Source organism: Streptopelia decaocto (assembly GCF_964273445.1).
Source record: "Streptopelia decaocto genome assembly, chromosome: 10".
Classification (NCBI taxonomy): Eukaryota; Metazoa; Chordata; class Aves; order Columbiformes; family Columbidae; genus Streptopelia; species Streptopelia decaocto.
The window spans coordinates 2,837,417-2,859,171 of record NC_138665.1 but is presented as its reverse complement, the minus strand read 5'-3'; the positions used below and the strand labels follow the sequence as shown (position 1 = coordinate 2,859,171).

Genomic DNA, 21,755 nt, shown 5'->3' with positions numbered 1-21,755 from the left:
GCCCCACAGAAAATGAACCATCCGTGGTCCAGGCGAGCGGGGGCCATGCAGGGACGCTGCGGAGAGCAGGGGTGAGCTGGCTGCGGCAGCTTGCCTCGGTGCAGCGTGTGTGCAAATCAAACCCTGGAGAGCCTTGCACTGAGCTGGAAATAATAGCATTACAAGTGCTTGCTCGCTGCTGGCCTCTGGGTTGGCTGAGGCTTTTCGGGGCCGGCTGAAGGGCTGCAGCATGGGAGGGTTTGCTGTTGGTTTGAGCGCGGCTCCGGGAAGGTAAGTGGGAAAGGTTTCCCAGGCTTGTCAGCAGAGCACAAGGGCAGAGACAGGGCCCCAGCACAGTCCTCACCTCCATCTTGGCATCTCTGTACTTGCCGGCATCCGGAGGTTTGCACTGATGGAGTGTCCCCTGCGTGAAAAAGCCCTGCTGCCATTGTGGGGGCTGCATCCTCCGTATGCCGGTAAGAGAAGGACAAATCCCCTGGACAAAGTGCAGAGGGAGTGGGTAGAAAAAACAGGCAAAAGGGGTGTATTTTCTTTTTTTCTTTCTTTTTCCTTTGTCCAGGAGAGGCGTGAGGCCTTGCCGGCAGCATGCCGCTGGTGAAGAGGAACATCGAGCCCCGGCACCTCTGCCGGGGGGCTCTTCCCGAGGGAGTGACGAGTGAGCTGGAGTGTGTCACCAACAGCACGCTGGCTGCCATCATCAAGCAGCTGGGCAGCCTCAGTAAGTCACAGTGCAGTGACCCCAGCATGAGACAGTGCCAGGGTGGTGGCATGCTGGTGGCATGCTGGTGGGATGCCGCGGTTGCTTGCTCTGGTTCCGGTCACAGAGAAGCAGGGGCTATGTGAGAGCTGTGCAGGCTGCAGCCACCCCTAGTTCAGTGGGAATTATCCAGATAATAAAAAAAGGAGGATGCTCAGGGCCAAGCCCAGTGTGGGGCTGGATGATATTTTTAAGACCTGTTTTCCTCCTGTTGCCGGTCTGTGCAGTGGGGGGCAGGAAGCCTTTGTGAGCCCCTTGCTTCTGGGCTTGGCCAGAAATAGGAATGTCAGGTGAAGATTAAAAAAACCCAACCTATCCTTTTTCATCTTTAGAGTTTTACGTGAAAGTGAGGTCTATATAAAAGGTCTAAATCCACATCTGTCTTCCTGCCCTGGACTAATTTTATTAGAAAAGGGGAAGACAAGAGCATTGCACATGCCGATGTGAAGGTTTAATAGGGGCAGCCTATTTCACTGCTGCATTTTGACTTAAAATAGAGAGAGAAGCATGGGCTCTTCAGGGATCCCCCTCTATTTTCCCCCTCCAGAACTAGATTCTTCTCTAAAATACTCTCAGAAAAATAAACCTTATATTCAGGGAGCTGCTGAAAGTGCAGCGGGTGGTGTGAACAGCACCCATGGGTGCTCAGGCTGTGGCTGCTTAGTCTGGGGAAAAGACAATCAAATAGACACGGCTGAGCTGGGTGACAGGCCAAGCAGATATCAAAAGTGCCTTGATCTTTGGAGCCATTTGATATGTGGTTTTGGGGGAAATCCTGAGGAGCTGGGGTGCTGTGCCAGGATAGGGTAGGTGCTGGGTGGGTGCTATAGCCTGCAGGTGTCAGCAGTGCTCTGCCAGCCCCGCTCAGCCCTATGACAGCAACAGCCCAAATAAAGAGCTGTTGCAGCGACGCTCTGAGTGCTGCAGGAGAATAACTGCTGAAGTGAAACAAATCGCGGCTTCCCCCTGCTGTAGCACCCACCTCGCTGCCCTGCTCTTGGTTTGCTGCCTTCAGGGCTGGGTTTCTGCAGGTCATGGTGGTTTCTTTGGCTGCATCTGCCCAGGTATATCCAAAGGCTTTTTGGGGCAGAAGCCACCATGGTTCAGTGCATCCTGTGGGTACCACTCTCACTGAAAAGGATGCTTGTGCACAGAGGAGGGGGCAAGAGAAGTGTCGGTGTTTTGTGCTCCCCTCATTCCATTCAGCACTTTGTCAGGTCTGGGAGAGGATGAGGCTCAACTCCCCAAAACCCAAGGCTGGGGAGAGGGCCCCATGGGGTGGTCCAGGCTGGGCGAGGGCTCCCTGCCTGCCACCCTTGCCCGTGACGGGTGCGCGTTGCCCTCTGCCAGGCAGGCACGCAGAGGACATCTTCGGAGAGCTGTTCAACGAAGCCAACAGTTTCTACATGCGGATGAACTCGCTGCAGGAGAGGGTGGACTTGCTGGTCATCAAGGTGACGCAGCTGGACTCCACTGTGGAGGAAGGTGAGGAGCTGAGGCTATTTAGGGGTGACAGCTGGGTGGGAGTGGGTGGGAGACACGTGTTTGGGGCCAGACCACCCACCATGCCTGGTTTGGAGAGCTGAGTCCACACCTACACCTCATCTTCCCATGCCCCCAGTTTCACTGCAGGACATCAACATGCGGAAAGCATTCAAGAGCTCCACGGTGCAGAACCAGCAGGTTGTGTCTCGCAACTCCATCCCCAACCCGGTGATGGAGATGTACCAGCGCTGCGACAAGCCCCCGCCGCTCAACATCCTCACGCCCTACAGGTAGGGCAGCTGGTGCACTGCTCCTTGGGCAGACCGAGGGGGTCTTGGGATCCTTTCCAGGAGAGGCATGGGGAGGGTGCACCCCATTTGCTGCTTGGCAAGAGCAGAGAGGCTGTTCTTTCTGGTTGCTGTGCCACCATCCCCATTGCACAGGGATGAAGTGACCCCACGCAGTGGTAGTGACTGCTCTGTTGGATGTGTTCATAGTGGGGCAACAGCTTACGGCTGTGATTGTACCAAACCCCACTGTACAGCAGAAGGAGATCTTATCCTGTGGCTGATAACCCCCTCTTCCTCCCTCCCCAACCCCACAGGGATGACAAAAAGGATGGCCTCAAGTTCTACACTGACCCCTCCTACTTCTTCAACTTATGGAAGGAGAAAATGTTGCAGGCAACAGAAGACAAGAGAAAGGAGAAGCGCAGGCAAAAGGTAACGAGCAGGCGGGGGACACCGGGTGCTCCCCCATGTTGTGGTGGGTGCATCTTGCAGGTCTGGGTGATGCTCCCTGGGTGCTGCTCATGGTCCAGAGGAGCTGGGCTGGAGATGGAGCTGCATCTCGTGTGTGCCCCCAGGAGCAGCGGCTGGTGGAGGACTCCACCCGGGAGGTGAAGAAAGTGAGGAAAGCCCGCAACCGGCGCCTGGAGTGGAATATGATGGCGTATGATAAAGAGTTCCGACCCGATAACAGGTTCTCACCATCCCCCTATCACATGGCATCATCGGAAGGATCACTGTCCCCAGATAATAGGCAGGTTTTACCTACTACGTGTTAGCTGACCGGCTCTCCTTTGCTTTTCTATTCTTCTCCGTTTTGGGGGGATGCGCTGCTTGCAGCAGGGTTGGGATGTTAAGCCATAAACCCATGGTAGCTTCATGGATAGCTGGTGTCCCCAGGGTTGCATCCTGGACCTCAGGAGCAGCCCCAGTGTTGGGATAAAGTCAGAGTGCTTTCCATTTAGCAGCTAAGGGACAAGACTGGGTTAGCTGTGTTGGCGTCCTCCTCCCCTCTGCTATCCCTCTGCTTTCTTGTATATCTATATTTTTGTGGCCATTTTTTGTTCTGTTGTCTCAACCCCAAAATAACCTCAAACCCATGTCCCACCAACCCTCCTGCCCAGCTGACCCCCCTCCCAGGAGTACGATCATTGAGTTTTCCTGTGCCGTAGATCTTACGCATCGGACGCAGCCGACCACTCGTACCCCGCGAGCCCCAACCACCCCGCGCAGCTCCTGGCCCCGACGTCCCACCTGGCCCCGGCAGAGCACAAGGAGGGGGTGCTGGCGGCCGTCGCCCCGCAGGAGCATGTCTACCGCCCGGCGCCGGCAGCGGGCAGCCGGCAGAACAGCCTCAACCGCCTCCAGCAGCCCCACGTGCCGCAGCCCCCCGAGGCGATCCTCAACGGGCCGAGACCTCACTTAGTCAAGGATTACGGGTAGGACTTCAGCCTGGCTCTTGCCTATGGGAAGGGGAGCTTGACTTGGGGCTAACCCCAATTTCTGGGCTGATGCAGGAGGGGGAGCCCTCCTCTGCAGCTGCCGTGATCTGAAACTACTAATGAGACCTGAGGCCAAATCAGTGAGGAGCACTTTTGGGGTAACCTCATCCCAGATAAGGGACAAGGCAGATAGAGGGGACTGTTTTGCCCTAGGATGTTGGCTGCTTTCCCACGACCACGTGCCCTGTAGCTCATCACGCTGGCAGAGCACCCCATCTCCGTGACCGTGGGACAGAACTTAGACGGGAGTCCAGAGCAAACCAAGCCACGGCTCGGCCGGTCGTTGCCCAGGACGGGTGTGGGTGCCTGGGGTGGGTGGTGGGTGCTGTTGTTCCTCATGCCACTGACACAGCTTTGCCCTCCCGTTGCAGCCCGCAGCCGGTGCCGATGGCCGAGTACTTCGTGCCGCCTGCCCCGCCACCCCCACCGCCCGTCATCCCCTCTGCACAGACGGCCTTCGACAGCCCCATCTCGGCTCCCCCTGCGCTGGCCCCCAGCTCGGCTGCCCCCCCATCCTACGCGCCATCACCGCCCCCTGCACCCCCTGGCCCCTACTCTGCTTCCCCGCCACAGGCTGGCCCCATGGGACCTCCGGTGGCACCACCACCCCCTCCACCGGGACCCCCCGCCATCACCGCCTCGCCGGCGCACTCGGCATCGCCACCGGCCCCCACCGTGGAGCCCCGCAAACCGCAAATCCCGCTGATGCCCATGAGCGACGCCCGCAGCGACCTGCTGGCAGCCATCCGCAGGGGTGAGCGGCGGGGCTGGTGGCAGCAGGAAGGGGTAGGGACGGGTCCCCAGCACTGCTATGGTGGTGGTAAAATACCTCTTGGTGTAGACTTGTGTGTCGCTGGCTTTGTTGAGTACAAGACAAGCCTCAGGTGGCCAGGTAGTGCATGAAGATGGTGGCATCCAGGTGGGACCTGGGGAGGGAAAGAACAGTGATGCAGGGGGTTGGAGGAAGAAACCCACGGCTGGAGCTGGGATGGAGCCCCACAGGGACGCCTGGCAGCTCTTGTGCAATGTAGCTGCCTTCCAGGCTGTAGCAGAGAACGCGCTCCAAGGTCTCTCCCATTTCTCCTTCCTGCAAATCTTCAGGTCGGATGGCAGATTTCACCTTTAGGAAAGTTCAGCCTCTTCATGTCAAGTGGAAGAGGAGCTTTGTTGTGCTATATAGCTTTATAATCACATGCATCACATTATTATCTCATATAGCTGTATAACTGTGTGCATCCTCCTGCAAAGGGCTGCAGGCACTCCCTTTCAGACAATACTTTTAACTGGGTGGGGGGATGTTGCACATTGGGCAGAATTGCCCCTAAAGCCTTTTCCCCTTCCCTACTGCAGGAATCCAACTCCGGAAAGTCCAGGAGCAATGGGAGCAAGAGGCCAAAAAAGAGCCCGTGGGCAATGATGTGGCAACAATCCTGTCTCGCCGGATTGCGGTGGAGTACAGCGAGTCCGACGATGACTCCGAGCTGGACGATAACGAGTGGTCAGACTGAGGGGCCCCGGGGCTGGGCTGGCGCGGAGCTCTCCAGCTCCGTACCAGGTGTGTATAGGCGCCTTCCCCAACGTCGATGCCAACAAGCGCAGGCGGCCCGGCTCATTCGGGAGCTTTGCTTTTACACTATGTTGAAAACCCTTCGGGCGGCGGCAGCACAGGTAGGATACACCTCGGAGGCAGTGAGACCAGAAATTAGCAGCACCTTCACGTTTAATGACTTCAAAAAATACTCTGAAGGCAGGTTAATAGGATTACTCCAGATTTACACCTAGAGCAAGACCAGAGACTGGCCCTGAGTGTACTTAGCTAGGAAAGGGAAGCCCAGAGGCAGTAGTGCTTTTTCAGCTAGATGTTAATTGTGTTAACGAGGAGCTCCTGGGGAAGAAGCCTGTTTGCACAGCCAGTGCCAGCATGGGCATGCAGAGGTGGCCATGCACTGGGTTTGAGGACACTTTGCTGCTTCCACTTGTAACATCGGCAGATCCAAAAGCTGCATGTGGGCAGGAGCCTCCTTCCCACAGAAGGATGCACTGCATTTTGCAGCAGTTGCGTAGGGATGGTCACCATTGTGTGGTCACTCCTTGGAGAAGACCAAGGTGTTGGTGACCTGAGCCCATTTCCATTCTTAGGACTGGTTTTATGGGACAAAAGGGTAAAAGCAAGGCTTGTGCAGCTGGTGGGGAGATGCAGTGCTTGTCTTGGCTTAGACACTTAGGTGCAATGTGGACTGTCCTCAGAGGGGGAAAGGGGCTGCCAGCAAGGGAGAAGAGCTGTTCAGGGAGCTTCCCCAAGCTCAGCTCTCCTTGGCCTTAGTGCTACACTATTTCAGTGTTATTTGAGAAAATAAAAAAAACACACAAACGAAAACCAAAACCAAACCATTATATAAAATGCTGCTTTTACATAAACTCTCAATTTGCACTTTGCAGCCCCACAAACTGCGCCCGTACAATTAGGATCAGCTCGGACCCAGGAACTGTTGCCTCCCGGCCTGCCCCTGCCCCATCCCTTACCCCGCAAGTGGGTGCTGATGGGCGTCCTGGAGAGCTGGTCCCCCGCCACAGTGCCAAAAATACTGCTTTGCTCATCAAAATAGAGAGTGATTCATCAAAGGCTTTTTGCACAGCTACAAAGGGAGGAAGCACAAGAAGGCAGAGCAGAGGGGTGGGGAATGCTGAAAATATCGCAGTCAGAAGTCAAAGCCTTCAGAGAGCTGGGAGAGGTTCCCCACCAGCAGAAAATGGGTCAGGACCAGCCATGGACTTGCCCAACATGCTGTCCTGAGGTTTTCACTTGTGTTCCCGTATACCACAAGTCCCTGAATAGGGGAAAACTGAAGCCCCACATTGAATCTCTTCTGGGGAGAAGTTGGGCTCTGAGCCCACCTCTCCAACTCTCCCAGTGGCCATGTATGTGACAGCTGCAAAAATAGTATTTTGACTATCTAGGAGTGACCAGACCTGTAAAGGAGGTGGGAGGTTACAGCTGGGAGCCAAAAGACTCAGAGGCTGATGCTTAAATTCACCCTGAGAACTACCAATGTTGAATGATGCGCAAAGTATTTGTTTGTTTTTCCCGTGGTGAAAAACTCTTCATGGCAAGATGCGATGAACCCCCTGCCCAGCTGCTGAAAGGTGTCCCCAGGTCCCCTCCCTTCTCCTGACTGATACAAAATGGTCTCTGTCCCTTGGATGTGACACCTCCTCCATCTCTGCATCTGGGCTCTGAGCTGTGGTGCTGAGTGGGAGGCTGGAATGAAGGAGCATCGTGGATGTGGGGGAGAGCAAGGGTGATTGGGGAAGGGTTTAGGACGGAGTGTCCTGCCATATCCCTGGCTTGGGTCCCCCTTAGGGAAAGCTCCTCTTACCTTCAGCAGTGCTGATTGTTGGAGCAGGAATTGCAAATAAAATCCTCAGATTCAAGCCCAGAATTCCTCATCTTGGCAGCGCTGATGCTGTTTAAGCTGCTCAGGTGCTCATCCCGCTCCAGCAGCCGCTCCCAGTGTGAGAAAAACCCAGAAGTATGGGATGAGCTGTACGGATCCATCCCAATTCCCACATCAGCATCCCAGGAGGCTGGTAGGGAGGCTTCGCGCCTCCTGTTTCACCCAGTTCCCACCACAGGCAAGAAGCAGCAGAGCAATAGGACACATGGAATAGCTTATCTGCAAACCCCAAGGCAACAGAATTGACCCAAGGAGGCAGGGAGACATGCTGTCCTATGGGTACCCAGGGAATTCCTGATTCTTGGTGCCCAACAAGAGCTGTCAGTTCTGAGATCAACCCTCTGAGATGCAGAAAACTGGCTGCAAAAGCTTTTGGCCAAAGCCTGGTGTCTCCACACAGGCAGAGAGCCCCTGCAGTGCCCACGACAGGCTGTCCTTAGCCAGGCAGCGGGGGTTGGAGCTGGAGGAAGTTCAGAAGAAAGGCTTGCAATAATTTAGAGTAACATTTGAGAGTCACCTCGTGGTATTTTTTGTGGGGTGTTACTAATATAGATGTGATCATGATACTGTTTGTATGTGAAGAGAAATTTGGTTTATGTGGATAATTTAGAAACAGTAACAATGCTTTGTGAGAGACTAGCAGTGGGCTCTTGGAGCTGCTGTTACTTGTTCACGGTGGTCGAAGGGCTGCAGTTGACTGCAGGGACCCAGCTGGGGCTTGGACAGAGCTGGTGAGTCCCACTGGGACATGAAGAGGGACATGTAGGACATGCAGAGCTGGCTTGTCCCTTGGGTCTGTGAACGTCCCAGTTCTGCAAAGCTGAGCTGATCCTGATGGGAACTGGAGAGGAGCCCAGTGCCCCTAGAAGACTGGGTCCCTTCTTTTCATGCACTAGTTGCTTTGTGTGTGTCATGTGAATCTACGATAACTTTCGTAGGACTCCATTGGCGTGTCAGGATTGTCCTCATAGTCTCCCAGTTCCCTGTCACCTCACAGCAGCTCTGCTCTGCTTGGGATTGGCAGCAGTCACTCAACCCCTGCCACTAGCAGGGTCAATGCCGTTGAATGGCAAAGCGCCCGACAATCACAGAACTCCAGCCTCGCCATGTGCACCAGCCACATCTGCGGAGCAGATGCACAGCTGGGAGCCTTGGGGATCCAGGGAGCAAGGCTCATCCCCATTTCCTCACACCTTTACATTCTTACACCATCCTCTCCTCTTTGGACATCCCAGCACATCCTCACCATTTACAGTCTGCTTAAGAAAATTCCCAGCCCCTGGTAACACAAACCCATTTCACATGCTCCAAAACAAGTCAGCAGGACCATAACCTCCTGGTGTTGCCCATTGGTTGAAGACATCATGATACAGCTCTTCCAGGGATCTGAACTGCCTTGGCTTCACTGAAGCTGTCTTGATACCCTGGATGGGGCTGATCCACAGGTAGCCTCCCCCAGAGAGATGTCTGCATCAGAGCTCATTGTTCAGGTCTCATGTGTAATCAATGTGGGCTGTAGACACCCATTTCTGGTCTGATCACGGTGCACCTTGTGCTTCCCAGCTCTCCTGACAACATCACAAGGTGGGCAAGCACATGGTGGCACCAAGAGCCCCAGTCTCCGCCATTCTTGCAAGGCCAGCTCTGCTGGTCAACATCCTTAGTGCCTTTGCTTGGTGGACTCAGCCATGTTTGAGGATTAACATCTTACTTTAGGCGCATTCATCTATTTTTTGCCCAGATGACTTCTGAAATCCAACACAAGTGACACCAACTCCTTGGTTGGTCTGGGCTGGGTTAGTGCTGCTGGAATTGGTTGAGCCATACTAATTAGCACTGGCTGGCTGACCCATATGCTTTGTACTCAATATTTTGTACATATGTGCCTATTTCCGTATACTCTTCCAAAAGTAGGCCATGGCGCGTTACACAACCTGAAATGCTCAAATCCCCACATGGGCTGATATAAAAGTGAATATTTAAATATTTTATCTAGCTTGGCAGCCATTAAAAATACAATCCAGGTCACAGATGATTTAATTTCTCCTTTCTCAAGCATACCAGAAGTGGGCTGAGGAGATTCTCTTGTACATTAAGGCATCCCATTTCATGTTAAAATATAGCAGCGGCATTTCATTGCCAACAGATAATCACAGAGTGCCAAACATTTAATGAGCCCAACTGATCTCCTGAGAGTTTCTCTTACCATTTTATCTGCTTTCTCCTACTTGCCAATTTATGGGCATAGATTAAAAATAATAAATATGACTGCCAATAGGAGGAAGTATATTCTGCGTGCATACAAATGAATTGGGTCAGAGGCAGTGGAAGAGTAAATAAGCCGGTTTGGTTCTGCTTTGATAAATTAACAGAAGGCTGTAGTCCTTGGGGTCCATCAGGAACCTCTTGGACATTTCTGATTTATCTGAAAAGGAACATCATGAACACCACTGGGCACAGGTTATTACCTGTGAATGCTACATAGGTGTGAAGTCTGGTCTTGCTTAAGTTTTGTAAAGGTTGGTGGAAGTCTAGCAGTGTTCATGTCCTGGCATTGCACTCTCAGTGTCTCCTTGATTTTGAGTGGACATTGGAGCTGGCAGTTGACGCTGGTGGCTCTCAGAGGATCAGTGCCCTGAAGGAAAAAAGGAGTTGGGTAGTTTCTAACTTTCCACCCTGGGCAGTGACCTCAGGCACCTGAACATCACATCCTATAAGAGGTCCTGTTTTTGCAACTACTTGATCTCAGGTTTTACTCTAGTGAGAATTTAAGGCTGAACACAGCTTCTCCAGAGAACTCCCTTCACCTAAGAGCCCTCAAATTTCCTCCCAGCAATTTTTCCATCTCTGTCTCCCTTTCAAGACACCAAACAGCCTGAGCAGCAGCTTTGCAGACTCCCCTGGGAACAGAGCCTGAATTAACACCTCAGCTTTAAGGACAAATGGAAGTTTCGCTTGTGGGGAGGCAGGTTGTAGCACGGGAGGTGGTATTTTGGAGGGTGCTTTCTGGAGGTACGTGGCTGGCAGGAACACCATGCCAGTATCTTAGGGATGGACCATGGAGGGCTGTGAGAAGCGTTCCCCATCGTGAGATACTGTCAAGGAGAGCACAGGCTGTTCCTTCTACCATGGTTCCTGTTTTTCCTGTAGTAGTGGTTGTTATTTAGGGGTAAGTGTTATTTGGGGATAAGGTTTTCTCAGCTGGCATGTCACTTTACAGATAAAAAAAAAATAAAAGGGCGGGCAAGGACTTTGTCCTGAGGAGTTTACAGTTTACAGCAAAGACCATATAACCTGCACTGCACTTTAGAAGCCTCAAACGCTCACCCACCCATGACTCCACTCCCAACTGGGCAGCAGCACGTTGAGGACTGTTGTCCCTTCCTTAGGTGACCCCACAACCAGCACCACGACCACATCCCCCTGCTGATGGCAGCAGTGGGGCTCTCCTGCCCCTCTCCACTATCCCCACACAAAAGTGCCTGAGCAAAGTACAGGAGCCCCAAGACATGCTGGTTTTGTCTCTGAACAGGTCGCCATGCCCTCAGGATGGTCCCCACATGTCACTCAGGGCTCTGCTCCTCTGGGATGTCCATGCATGTGATAGGAAACATGCCCAGGGGCACCATTGCAACTACCTGCCAACACTTAGAGCTGTGCATACAATACATATAACACCCTACTAACTCATAGAAAGTGTCCTCCTTCAAGCATCTATACATAAGCCTAGATTTGGAAGTATTTCAGTCTTGTTTTGAGAGTCAAAGGGGTTTTTTTTTGCTTTGGTGTGTGTGAAGCTGATCTTTTAACAGACGCCAGGTTTTCTAGGATCACTTTCTCAAGCTCTGCTTTCTCCAGGTGAGAACTGCACCTGCATTTTGCTGGGGGAGTGAAAGAAATAACCACACCCACAAACTTCAGTGAGGGGTTTGTCCCTTCTGTACTGTGCCAACAGGCAGGCTGGGAGGAGGTCACCAAAGTGGTCCCAAAGGAGGACACCATCCTGGTGGTGTCACTAGGCTGAGGCAGAGCCTGCAGCAAGGGATGGGCTTTTGCTGCAGGAAATCCCCAGCTCAGACCTGGATTGACCATGGTGTCCCCTGAAGGTTATGCTGATGTGACATTATCACTATTATCTGTCTTCTGTTGGTACAGGGCCCTGAGGTCACAAACATCTCCATAGAACTACATGATGGTAGATCACCAATGCTTCACCCTCCCATGGGCATATCTCCTAACAGACATCTTCCCACAGAGCTGCACCCACAGACCCCTCTGTGGTCTTTTAGCAGGAACAGGCTTAAATCTGCTGGCAGTCATTGTGTTTGGGAGCTTGCGAGTCCAAGGGTGCATGATATGAGCCTTTCCCTGCACCCCTCTCCCATGGTGGCAGTACCAGTGGACTGGATTGGTCCCAGGGGGACTTTCAGCCCAAAGGTAGCTCTAGCACTTAGCTGTGCAGAAAGTGTTCAGAGTGCAGAGAGGAGGAAACAAGACAGAAAGAAAATAGCCTGGCATTTTAGGTTGGTTGTGCTCCCACCACTCCATATGGGAAAAGCCTCAGGTGGGCAAAAACCTCTGCAAAGCTACAAAGAACAGGGGGGAGAATAAACCCATTTTTTTGTGCAATGTGTTGGACTAGAGTAGAAAGCATAGGCTTCAGTTGTGACAGAAAGGAGTAAAATCAGATCTCAGGGCAAGCTTTCTCAAGGTAAGGATGAAGAAACCCTGAAATGGATCACAGGCACTCAACCATGGGAGGTCTTGGAGAAGCAGGTAGGCAAAGACCAGAGAGGAGCTCATGTTGGCCCAGTGGATGGTGGAGGTGCCCACAGGGCATCTCTTCCAGCTCAGTATGTTTGTAGTTCTGCCTTATCACCTCCTCCAGCAGCACCACTACTTATAGAGCCATCCTGGCAGGTTACAATCCCAAAACATTGCCTATCAGCCAGGGCAGGATGCTTGTGCTCTCCCTTAGCTTTGTTGCCCCTTTTCTGATTTTGGTGTTGACCCTTAAATACAATACAGATAAAATGTACTGCAGAATAAGCACCTGAGGGGGAAGGATGTGAAGTAACCACAGAGAACCAGGACACACAGCTGTTACCACTGTATTTCAATAGTTAGAAAACAACAGCTCCAGCAGCCTGCTCCTTCAGACCATTCACCATCCACAGACTGCATTGTGTAAACCATGGTGGTGCAGCAAGTCAAGCAATTTTAAAGTTACCCTTTGATTTGGGGTAGCTCAGTTCAGGAATCTAAAAACAAACACAAAGCTGAAAACAAACAAAAAGTAACTTACCTGTGATTTCCAAAAGGAAAATCTGTTCTGTCGCCTTCCCCTGGACCTTGAGGGACAGTGAGACCCAGCATCGCTTCCCAGCTAAGCACCAAAAAATGGAGCAGTTATCACCATAACCGCTTCCAAAAATCAGCTCTCTAAGAAACTGCTGCTTGAGAACAGAGCAAACAGCACATTAGCCCACATGGCAACAAAGAGACAGGGCTCCTGCTATTGTAGGAAGTGCTTTTATCCCTGAAGGTCCCACCCCAGCTCAAGTGTTTCAAATCCCATTGATTTTCGCCTGTTACCAGTGTTTGTGTATGCCTGATGCCTCAGCTGGGAACACTTACTCCATAGAAAGTCACTTCTTGGTGTGAAAAAAAACCCATAAAAATTTTGCATTAGAAATGCAGAAGACTTTGAGCCTGATGATGTTACTGTGATACACATGGAGGACTTGCTGGTTTCCTGCTGGTGGTAGGAGCATCTTTGGCGTGATCTTGCCAGGTCTCTGAAAATCCTACTGTTATGAGCATCAACAACCCCCCTCACCACCGCCAAAGTTATTTCAATACTGAGATGTTTCAGATCTACCTTTAATTCTGGCCATTTTTCCACAAATGGGGCCTCTCTTTGTGGTGCCTTTCATCTCAGAGCAGATTAGGCAAAAGAAAGAAAATCCCCACTAAAATGAAAACTTTTTCTCCAAAATGCATTTTTAGGAGTGTTTTGGGCCTGATGGCTCCTCATTTCCTTCATTCTGGGGCTACTTGACTTACCTGGGGGAATCTGAACCAGGATATCCCCTGTGTGAGTTTGGGTTGATGCTGAAGTGTTGCTGGTGCTTTGTACCCCTCCGCTTTTGGCTGTGCCGTGTCCCTCGTGCCTTTTCTGGAGGTCCCCATTGCGTGGCCGAGGAGCGCAGGGCTTTGCGGGGCTTCCCGGGGCGGGTGTGTTGGCCAAGCTGGGGAAGGGCAGAGCATTTCCAAGTATTTCTGATGCTCAGCCTGTCCTCACCTGGGTGGAAATGTGGACCTGCCCAGACCCTGAGGTATCCGCTGGGATTCCTTCTCCACGCAGGGGGTTTTTACACCCCTGGCTGTGCACAGGTAGTTTTGGGAGCAGCTTTTACTCTGATCTTGGCCAACCCAAGGGAAAACTTGCATGGGGACATGGAGGGCACGCAGGAGGAGACAAACCCTATCACCGCTTTGCTGTGGGACACGCACATGCTGGTGGGTTTGCTCCAGAGCGTGTACACTGCTGCTACCATGGGACAAGCATTCAGGCTGAAGAGCCTTCCTCCTCCTCATCCTCCTCCTCCTGCCGCAGCCCAGGACGTGATTGCAGCAGGACAGGAGCCAGCTCGCTGCCGGGTTTCCATGGCCATCAGGGTGAGCAGGAGCAGCAGCACCCCTGGGTGAGCCCGTGTGCTGCAGGAGTGTTATTTTGACAGGCACTGAAGCCTGCCCTGCAGCCACCAGCTGGGGCTTCCAGGCCAGCCCAGGCTGGGAGCACCTCAGATACCCCAAAAAACCCTCTGCGCTACCCAAACGCAGCAGCTACGAGGTATGGAAAACCCCTGGGGCAACTGGTCGTCCTAAAATACGGCATCTGTGAGTGGCCGGCTCGTGCCGAGCACTTTGAAAGCAATTTTCTCCCCTTCTAGCACTGGCCTTTCATAGGGACAGCCTGGAGCTGGGGCTGATCTTCACAGAGGTTGGCTCCAGCTCTGCAGGGTTGGCATGGCGGGGACAGGGAAGTGTGGTGTGCTTCCCAGCATCAGTGGGGCCACCCTGATGCTCCTGCAAAAGGCTCACTTTATAATACCGGCAGAAATATTACCTGTATTTCTTTCAACTTGCTGTTTGACAGAATCAGCTGATGGGAGACGGGCATCTCTCCCATGGGAGGGTCACCCGTTACAGGCCATAACTTGATTTCCGTTATTATATAGGTGACATTGAAAAAGAGGGAGATGTTCACTGTCCAATGGGGTCTTTTAACCATGTGCACTTAGTCAATAGGTGAGTAGATGTTGCTGCTTGTATCTATTTACCGTACCCAGTTGCTACATGTGAACAAGTGTGTTTTTTCCCAGTGTTGTGGGTTCTGCCTATCGTGACACGATGACGGAAAGGTAGGGACTATGTCCATCGCAACACGAGCTTTCTTCTGTACAGTGTAGAGAGGAAACCTGGAACAATCCGAAGCACCGCTTGTAACTACATTTGTTCAAAAAATGTCGTCTTAATCCCAAACTGTTGACACTTTATGCATGTGATAATTTAAAAAATAATAATAATAATAAAGATTTTAAGAGGTTAAAGTAGATTTGGGTTTGGCTTTTTGTCAGCTTGCCCTCACTGAATCCCTTTGCTGTGAGTTATCAACCCTGTGATATGCCCTTCTCTATTAGAGTCAGGGCACAAAAGCAGCAGCAGGAAGCTGTGATTTCTCTAGAACTCTTCATTTGGAGAAGCCAGCTCTCAAAGATCAGTTCATTCCCATGAGTATTTAATCCCTGACCGCCTGGGCAATCAGAGGACAGAATCACTTGCTGATGGAGAAGTCTCCATCCTTTTGCATGAAGCCGTTCCTTTCCAACCCGTACGATCAATGTCTTGAGCAGGTTTTATCCTCACCCAGCTCATCGTGATCCAAGTGGAAACACAGACCTTGGGTGAGGGAAAACAGAAACCTGCACCAGGCTTGCTTCAGCTGAAATAAAAACACAGACACGCACAGTATGGCACATACCTGGGACAGGAGCCCAGATCTCCAAATGTTTTAATTTTAACCCCCCCTCCCTCTATTTTTGGATATCCTCTTGACAAATCACTTTAACAGTTTTATTTACAGTAATAAAAATAAATTACTCTTACAGATGAATGTATAATATTGTACACAATAGAGATACAGTGCAATAACAGCATTGATTTGTTTTCACTTGTTCATAAAGTGCATCAAAGGGGCCTGATTTAACCATAATTGAATGATAACTGTACATTTTTCTTTGAGATCCGTTTTCCCGGTCAAGTTAAAAGGCTAATGAAAACACATCAAAATAAGTTGCTGTTTTAATTGCTCGGAAACAGCCTTGTTCCTGGGAAGCAGGTTGGACGGGAGGCAGGATGGGGAATGGGGACGATTGAGTCCCGCTCTGCCCATCTGTGCTGCCGTGGGTGACACTGACGGATGCTGCCCAGAGCCCGGTCAGGCTAATTTGGGTTTCAGAGCCTCAGGAGGGCAAATGAAGGGCCACCCCAGTGACCCCAGAGCCACCCCGGTGACCGCAGGGCCACCCAGTGACCCCAGAGCAGGGTCTGGCCCTGGGCCACCCCACTCTGCCTGAGGCTCCTGCTGGGCTTTGCCACCAGAAATTCATCCTGCTTCAAGCTAGAGGATGTGCTCTCCTGGGAGGATTCTATTTATCCTGCTGGGGGATTGATTCTGTCCTACTCACAAAGGACATCAGAAAAAAGCCCTGTCCTTGTCATTCTCTACATGATGAAGAGAAAAGGCAAGGCAGAGCTGAGACCCCAGGCTGTAGCAGAAGCGAAAGGCCAGCACTCCCTCTCATCCTTAGCCAGATACTACCCAGATGGAAAAGAGCTTTTCCTGGGACAAACCAAATGTTTTCCAACTCCCGGATCCTGCAACAAGGTCGTAAACCTGTTCCTTTGATTTTGGTCTCTACTGAGATGATGTGCTGTCAGACATCCAGCATCCTACCCGTTGCAGTATGCTCAAGTTGTGAAGGAATAACCTGGGTTTAGACATAATTAAGCTTGACATTGAGCAGAATTCGTGAAGGCAACTGTTACCCTTGGAGCCAGAGACTATTCACATCCCTCAAAGTCAGGCACAAAAGACCTCTGGACTACCCATCCTGATTTGGGTCTTCTCTACTGAAAATCCGTTTTCTCTCTACAATGCTCTGTATTGCAGAGTTTTCCAATGGGAGTGGGAAAGCTCCATTCCCGGGGTTGCAGACACGGTGGGAAGGGTGGCTCTCGGGGGATTTTACAGTAGGCAACTGCATTGCTAACAGCAAAGGTACAAATGGTACAAGCGAAGCAATCAGCTGTGTTAGGGAAGTAATTCCCTAACAGCGGCATGTTACCACCTCACCCAGAGCAAAGGTTGCACACGAGTGGAAGAAAAGAGTCACAAGGAAATACCATGCGCATTGAACAATTATTCCTGACAATTAAAAGTGAACCGTTGTTAACAATTAGGTGAGTTTTCAACGCTGGTCACTACACATCGATACAAGTGATTACCAAGATCAATGGCTTTTTAAAGACCTCCCTACCCCAAATTTGATGCTTCTACAAGGAAGAGGTACTTCATCACCTACCAAGAACACTAACAGTTTCTTGGGATTTTATTCAAAGCTCAGTTAAAACTCTTTGTTTGAGATGAACAAGTTACGGCTGCCACATCAGGACTGAGATCCTTGAGATATCTACTGCTGGTTACTCAACTGAAGCTGGCTAAAAAGAGATGTTTTCTCTGCTCAAAATCCCCAATTGAATGAACTGGAAAGAAAGAAAGAAAACAAAACAAAGAAACAACCAACCAACCAAAACATAAACCAGCAAAACAAACAAAATGGGGAAAAACACAAATAAAAAACTACTAAAACCACAAGCAAACAAAAACCCCACAAACCCTATGTGACTTCATTGGTTTGTTGGTAGAGTCTGTACATTTTATCACCTTTTCTTTCTTTCTTTTCTTTTTTTTTTTTAATTTTTTTTTTCAGTTTCTCAGTTGAACCACTCTGGGACGGGGACAAGAGCTTGCTGTTCATGCACAAGCTCACACCCACCCCTAGCACATCTCTAAGAAACTCGGGGTGTTCGTGCAGATGTGGTCACATCCCATCCGACAGCGTCCCTGACCTTTTCACAGTATATTTGAGGAATGTTTTCTCTTTCTCCTGCTTGCCCTTTCCTCATCCCCCCAACTCAAACAGCCAACCACTGACACAGGAAGCATTTCATACCTATAACCTGCTTGCCACCAACTCACAGTAGAAAAGCCAAAGGCAAACAGAAACTTGTAAACAAATCAACCAAATAAGAAACTGATTCATTTCCCTGGATACGTTGATCCCTGCCATAGGTTTGGCACTGGTTAGATACCTCATGTAATTGCTCAGGACCAATGTTCTCCTTGTTTCTGCTGCTGTAAGTCCAGACCAGCTCCTGTAGGGTCCAGAAGCAATGTGAGTGTAAGAGGGGCCAGGCTCTGGCCCTTCACCTTTTACCAGAAGCTATTTGCAAAGCTCAGTTTTTGAAGGTACAGTGGCAAGATCTGGGCTGTTCACCAGGGTGAGGACACAGAGGTCTTCCCACTAAACTCCAACCAATCCTCTCCAAGCAGGTGCAGCTTCCAACTGGAATGGCCATAGTGGCTCTGCGGAAATCACACAATCATGTAATAGAATTGTTTTGGTTGCAGAAGACCTTTAAGATCATTGGGTCCAACCATTAACCCAACACTCAAGTCCACCACTAAACCATGTCCCTAAGAACCTCATCTACATGTCTTTTAAACCCCTCCAGGGCTGTTCCAATGCCTGACAATTCTTTCTGGGGATAATATTTTCCTGATGTCCAATCTAAACCTCCCCTGGCACAACTTGAGGCCATTTCCTCTCGTCCTGTCACTTGTTACTCGGGAGAAGAGACCAACCCCCTCCATGCTCCAGGCTCCTTTCAGGCAGTTCAGGGATCAGAAGGTCTCCCCTCAGCTCCTGTTCTCCAGCTGAACCCCCCAGGTCCCTTGGCTGCTCCTCATAAGCTCACAGGACACCTGCACATTTCCACCAGCTAAAGACCTTGTGTTTTGCAGAACTGCCACCGTCCTCTTATAGCTCATCTGAAAAGCACTACAATTAGATCAATGGCTTTTATAGATCTTAACTTTTCTAATGACTCATGACATAGGAATCCCAGCTGGAGGAGGCTTACCAATACATTCAATACCAGAAAATCGAGAACAATGGTCCATACTGTGTCCTTGTCATGAGGCCCATGAGCTAGACAGGGGCTGGTTGGCTCTTTTCACCATTTTTTCCAGATGTTTTAGACCCTCAGTGAATCTGCAGAGGATTCACTGTGCTGGAAAACCCTTCCTGTTTTCCAGTGCTCTTCTTATCATTGGTGCCCCATCCACATAGGATATCATGACATTCACAGGAGGTGATCCTGGTTTATGGCAACAAAATCTCATCCAAATTCAGGCCCTGTATTCTGTACTGAACATGTCCCAAAGCCACACCGAGCACCAGGGCATTCCCACCCTGCACACAGCATTGCTAACTTGCTAAGTATGTTAAGGCTTTAAGTTAGCTCTCACGATGTCCAACATAAGGAGCTTCCAACATCCAGCGGCCTCGCTGATGTCCAACGTTATCACTCAAAATATTTTCCAGTCAAATATTTTCTTTATGAAAAAAAAACCCCAACAAAACACTAAGCAAAGGTGCAGTAAAAGGGTTAGAGATTTCCATAATGCAATGTATGGCAGGTTAACTCGTACCTGTTTATTTTCTTCCTCACTTCTCCTTGTTTTCCCCTCTTTCCACCAATAAGAAACAACAGGGGAAACATCAAAGGAAAAAACACTTAGAAAATGTGTTTATTTTTACTTAGTGGAAAGACTGCAAAAATGCCAATGCATCAAAATGTTCTTTAGAGATTTCTTAAGAGTCTTCCTATCAAGCATTTTTATCAACTTCCATGGCCACCTTCAACAGTCTCCAAGAGACAGGTTTTAGATCAGCATTTTGAACTAAACCTGAGCGTGCAATATACTTGTGCCACATCTTCATGCTGACCATGAGCTGGATTAGTGCAGCAGAATGTCTCCCTAGTGCAAGGACCAGAATTTAGGCAGCAGCCTTCACCTTGGACAAAGTTGTTGTCCAAGTGTTTGGGAGAGTACCAAGCATTTCAGTGAGGACATCTCCACCTCCTCTCTAACTCAGCTCTTTGGTAGGGACCTTATCCTCATCTCATCCCAAGTTTTTCTCCTACTGTTATGGAGGGACACAGCAGAAAATTGTTTTCCATTGCCCCTCGTACACCTTTGTCAAAGCTGATCCATGATCCCTCCAACTGAGACAAGTTTCAAGTATATGATTAAACTCTAACCAGAACATTTTAAAATAAATTCTTCAGCAACAGGGAATTGACTGGAAAGCCAAGAAAATGCAACTTTTTTCATGACAATGTTTCTCTGGAGACCATTAGTTAATACTACATTTCATTTAAAGATACAAAATGAGCTTCCCAGAGAAACAAATACTGTCTACTAGATAGGGTTGTATAAAACCAGTTCAAAGTGTTCACAATGTTTCAAAAATGGTTTAAATTATGTCTTGAATTTTCACACTGAGGAACTGCAGGGACCTAGCTGCAGAATAAATAAAATGAGCAAAGTTTTTATATATATATATTACTCTTTCTTACATATAGATTTACTTTTGAATGTATGCTGATTCAACATTGTGCCTACTGCCCATTGTCCAAGGCATTCAAAAGAGAAAGAAAATGAAAAAAAGGTGAGACTGGCCACCTTTCAAAGGTAGACAATAAGTCCAAGCCCCAGGCACGCTGTGGAGATTCGTAGCTTTCCTGTGTGCACTTAGCTCTGAGGAGCGAGAAATTCATTGCACAGATCCAGAGAGAAAAACAAAAGTTGTGCCTGTATCCACCCATAAAGTGGCTTCGTACCCACTACTGCCTCACAAAGCAAGAACATTTCTGTCTTCCATGAAATCACGGTGTACACACACCATGGTTTGGTGGCAGTGATGCCCTTGGGTTCTGTCGATAGGAACCCGCATCTGTTTTGCCCATGGTGCAGCAGAACCTGGCTCCTGCTTTAAAGAGGGGCATCTTGGATGCTGGAGATCGCAGCATCTTTCTTTAAAGAAGAGCAAATGTGTTTGGGACACCAGGCTCAGCTGGTGGGGTGTCTCCTGCTGCAATGGCTCAGCTGTTTCCATACCAGACCCCATCCACCACCTCTGCCCTGGGCGTTTCACCCCAAGCCCTGCCATCTCTCTGAATGTTGCTTGATTTCTTGCTTTTTAAGTGAATGCACTATTCCACTTCTCGGCCAAAAGAAAGCACAAGATAAAGGACACTTCATCATGGTCTCACTAACACCACAAAGCATGTGATACAGTAGAGGAATGTGAAGGTACCGTAGCTTCTCTGATGAAGCGAGTTAAACTGGCAGCATCCAGAATAACATGTGTGAATATAGAGGCTTCCCTTTAGGGGACCCAGCAACCCAGACCTGTCTTTGGATTAAAATCCCACCCCATGTAAACGATCGGTGTGGAAGTGAGTGCAGCTGGGGCAGCACATCACCCCAGGGCCCCAAACCCTGCAGGGGTGCCCTACTTTGGCCTCCCCAGAGCCTTGGGGGTGCGGGGCACCCCAGCTGCCCTCACCTCCTGTACACCATGAGCCCCCACCCTGCCCATTGTCACCTTTTTTTGGGGGGGAGGGGGGAGGGGGAGTGAAGAATGGATTCCCTGGGGTACCCCCATCCCCACAACAACCCAAAACAACGACTGTACCCTAAAGTGCCTTTCGCCCCGCAGGTTCTCAAAGTGCTTTGCAAATGACATACAAATAGAGACACATTGTTCGCCCCGCAAGGTCCCCTCCACCCCAGATCCCCGCAGCTCCCTGCACTCCTCCGGGTCCCCCCCGGCAGAGCCACCCGCCCCCACTGGGCTGCAGCTGTCCACCTCCCCCCTCCCCCCAATTATTGCATAGCATTGCAAGACCTGATTTTAGGGGGATGGGCGCCCTGGACAACAAACCCACACGTGGGGACCAGCCCCGTTGTGGGGGACCCGACACCCCCCCGCCCCCCACCACTCCCCGTGGCCTTTCCAGCAGCTGCCACTCGTGGGACGTGCCCCCCCAGGCCAAGCTCGCTGCTCCT

At 50.4% G+C, this 21,755-nt stretch overlaps 1 protein-coding gene across 1 annotated transcript; it reads left to right on the top strand.

Moving 5' to 3' along the window:
- Window positions 1-585: 585 nt before the first annotated feature.
- Window positions 586-5,539, top strand: LOC309444194 (actin-binding protein WASF3-like; the record flags this gene model as incomplete). Its single annotated transcript, XM_082061827.1, has 8 exons — window positions 586-718; window positions 2,108-2,242; window positions 2,379-2,532; window positions 2,847-2,964; window positions 3,108-3,283; window positions 3,702-3,968; window positions 4,403-4,785; window positions 5,382-5,539. 8 exons carry the CDS (start codon window positions 586-588, stop codon window positions 5,537-5,539), a joined length of 1,524 nt encoding a protein of 507 aa, XP_081917953.1.
- Between the last annotated feature and the right edge of the window lie 16,216 nt (window positions 5,540-21,755).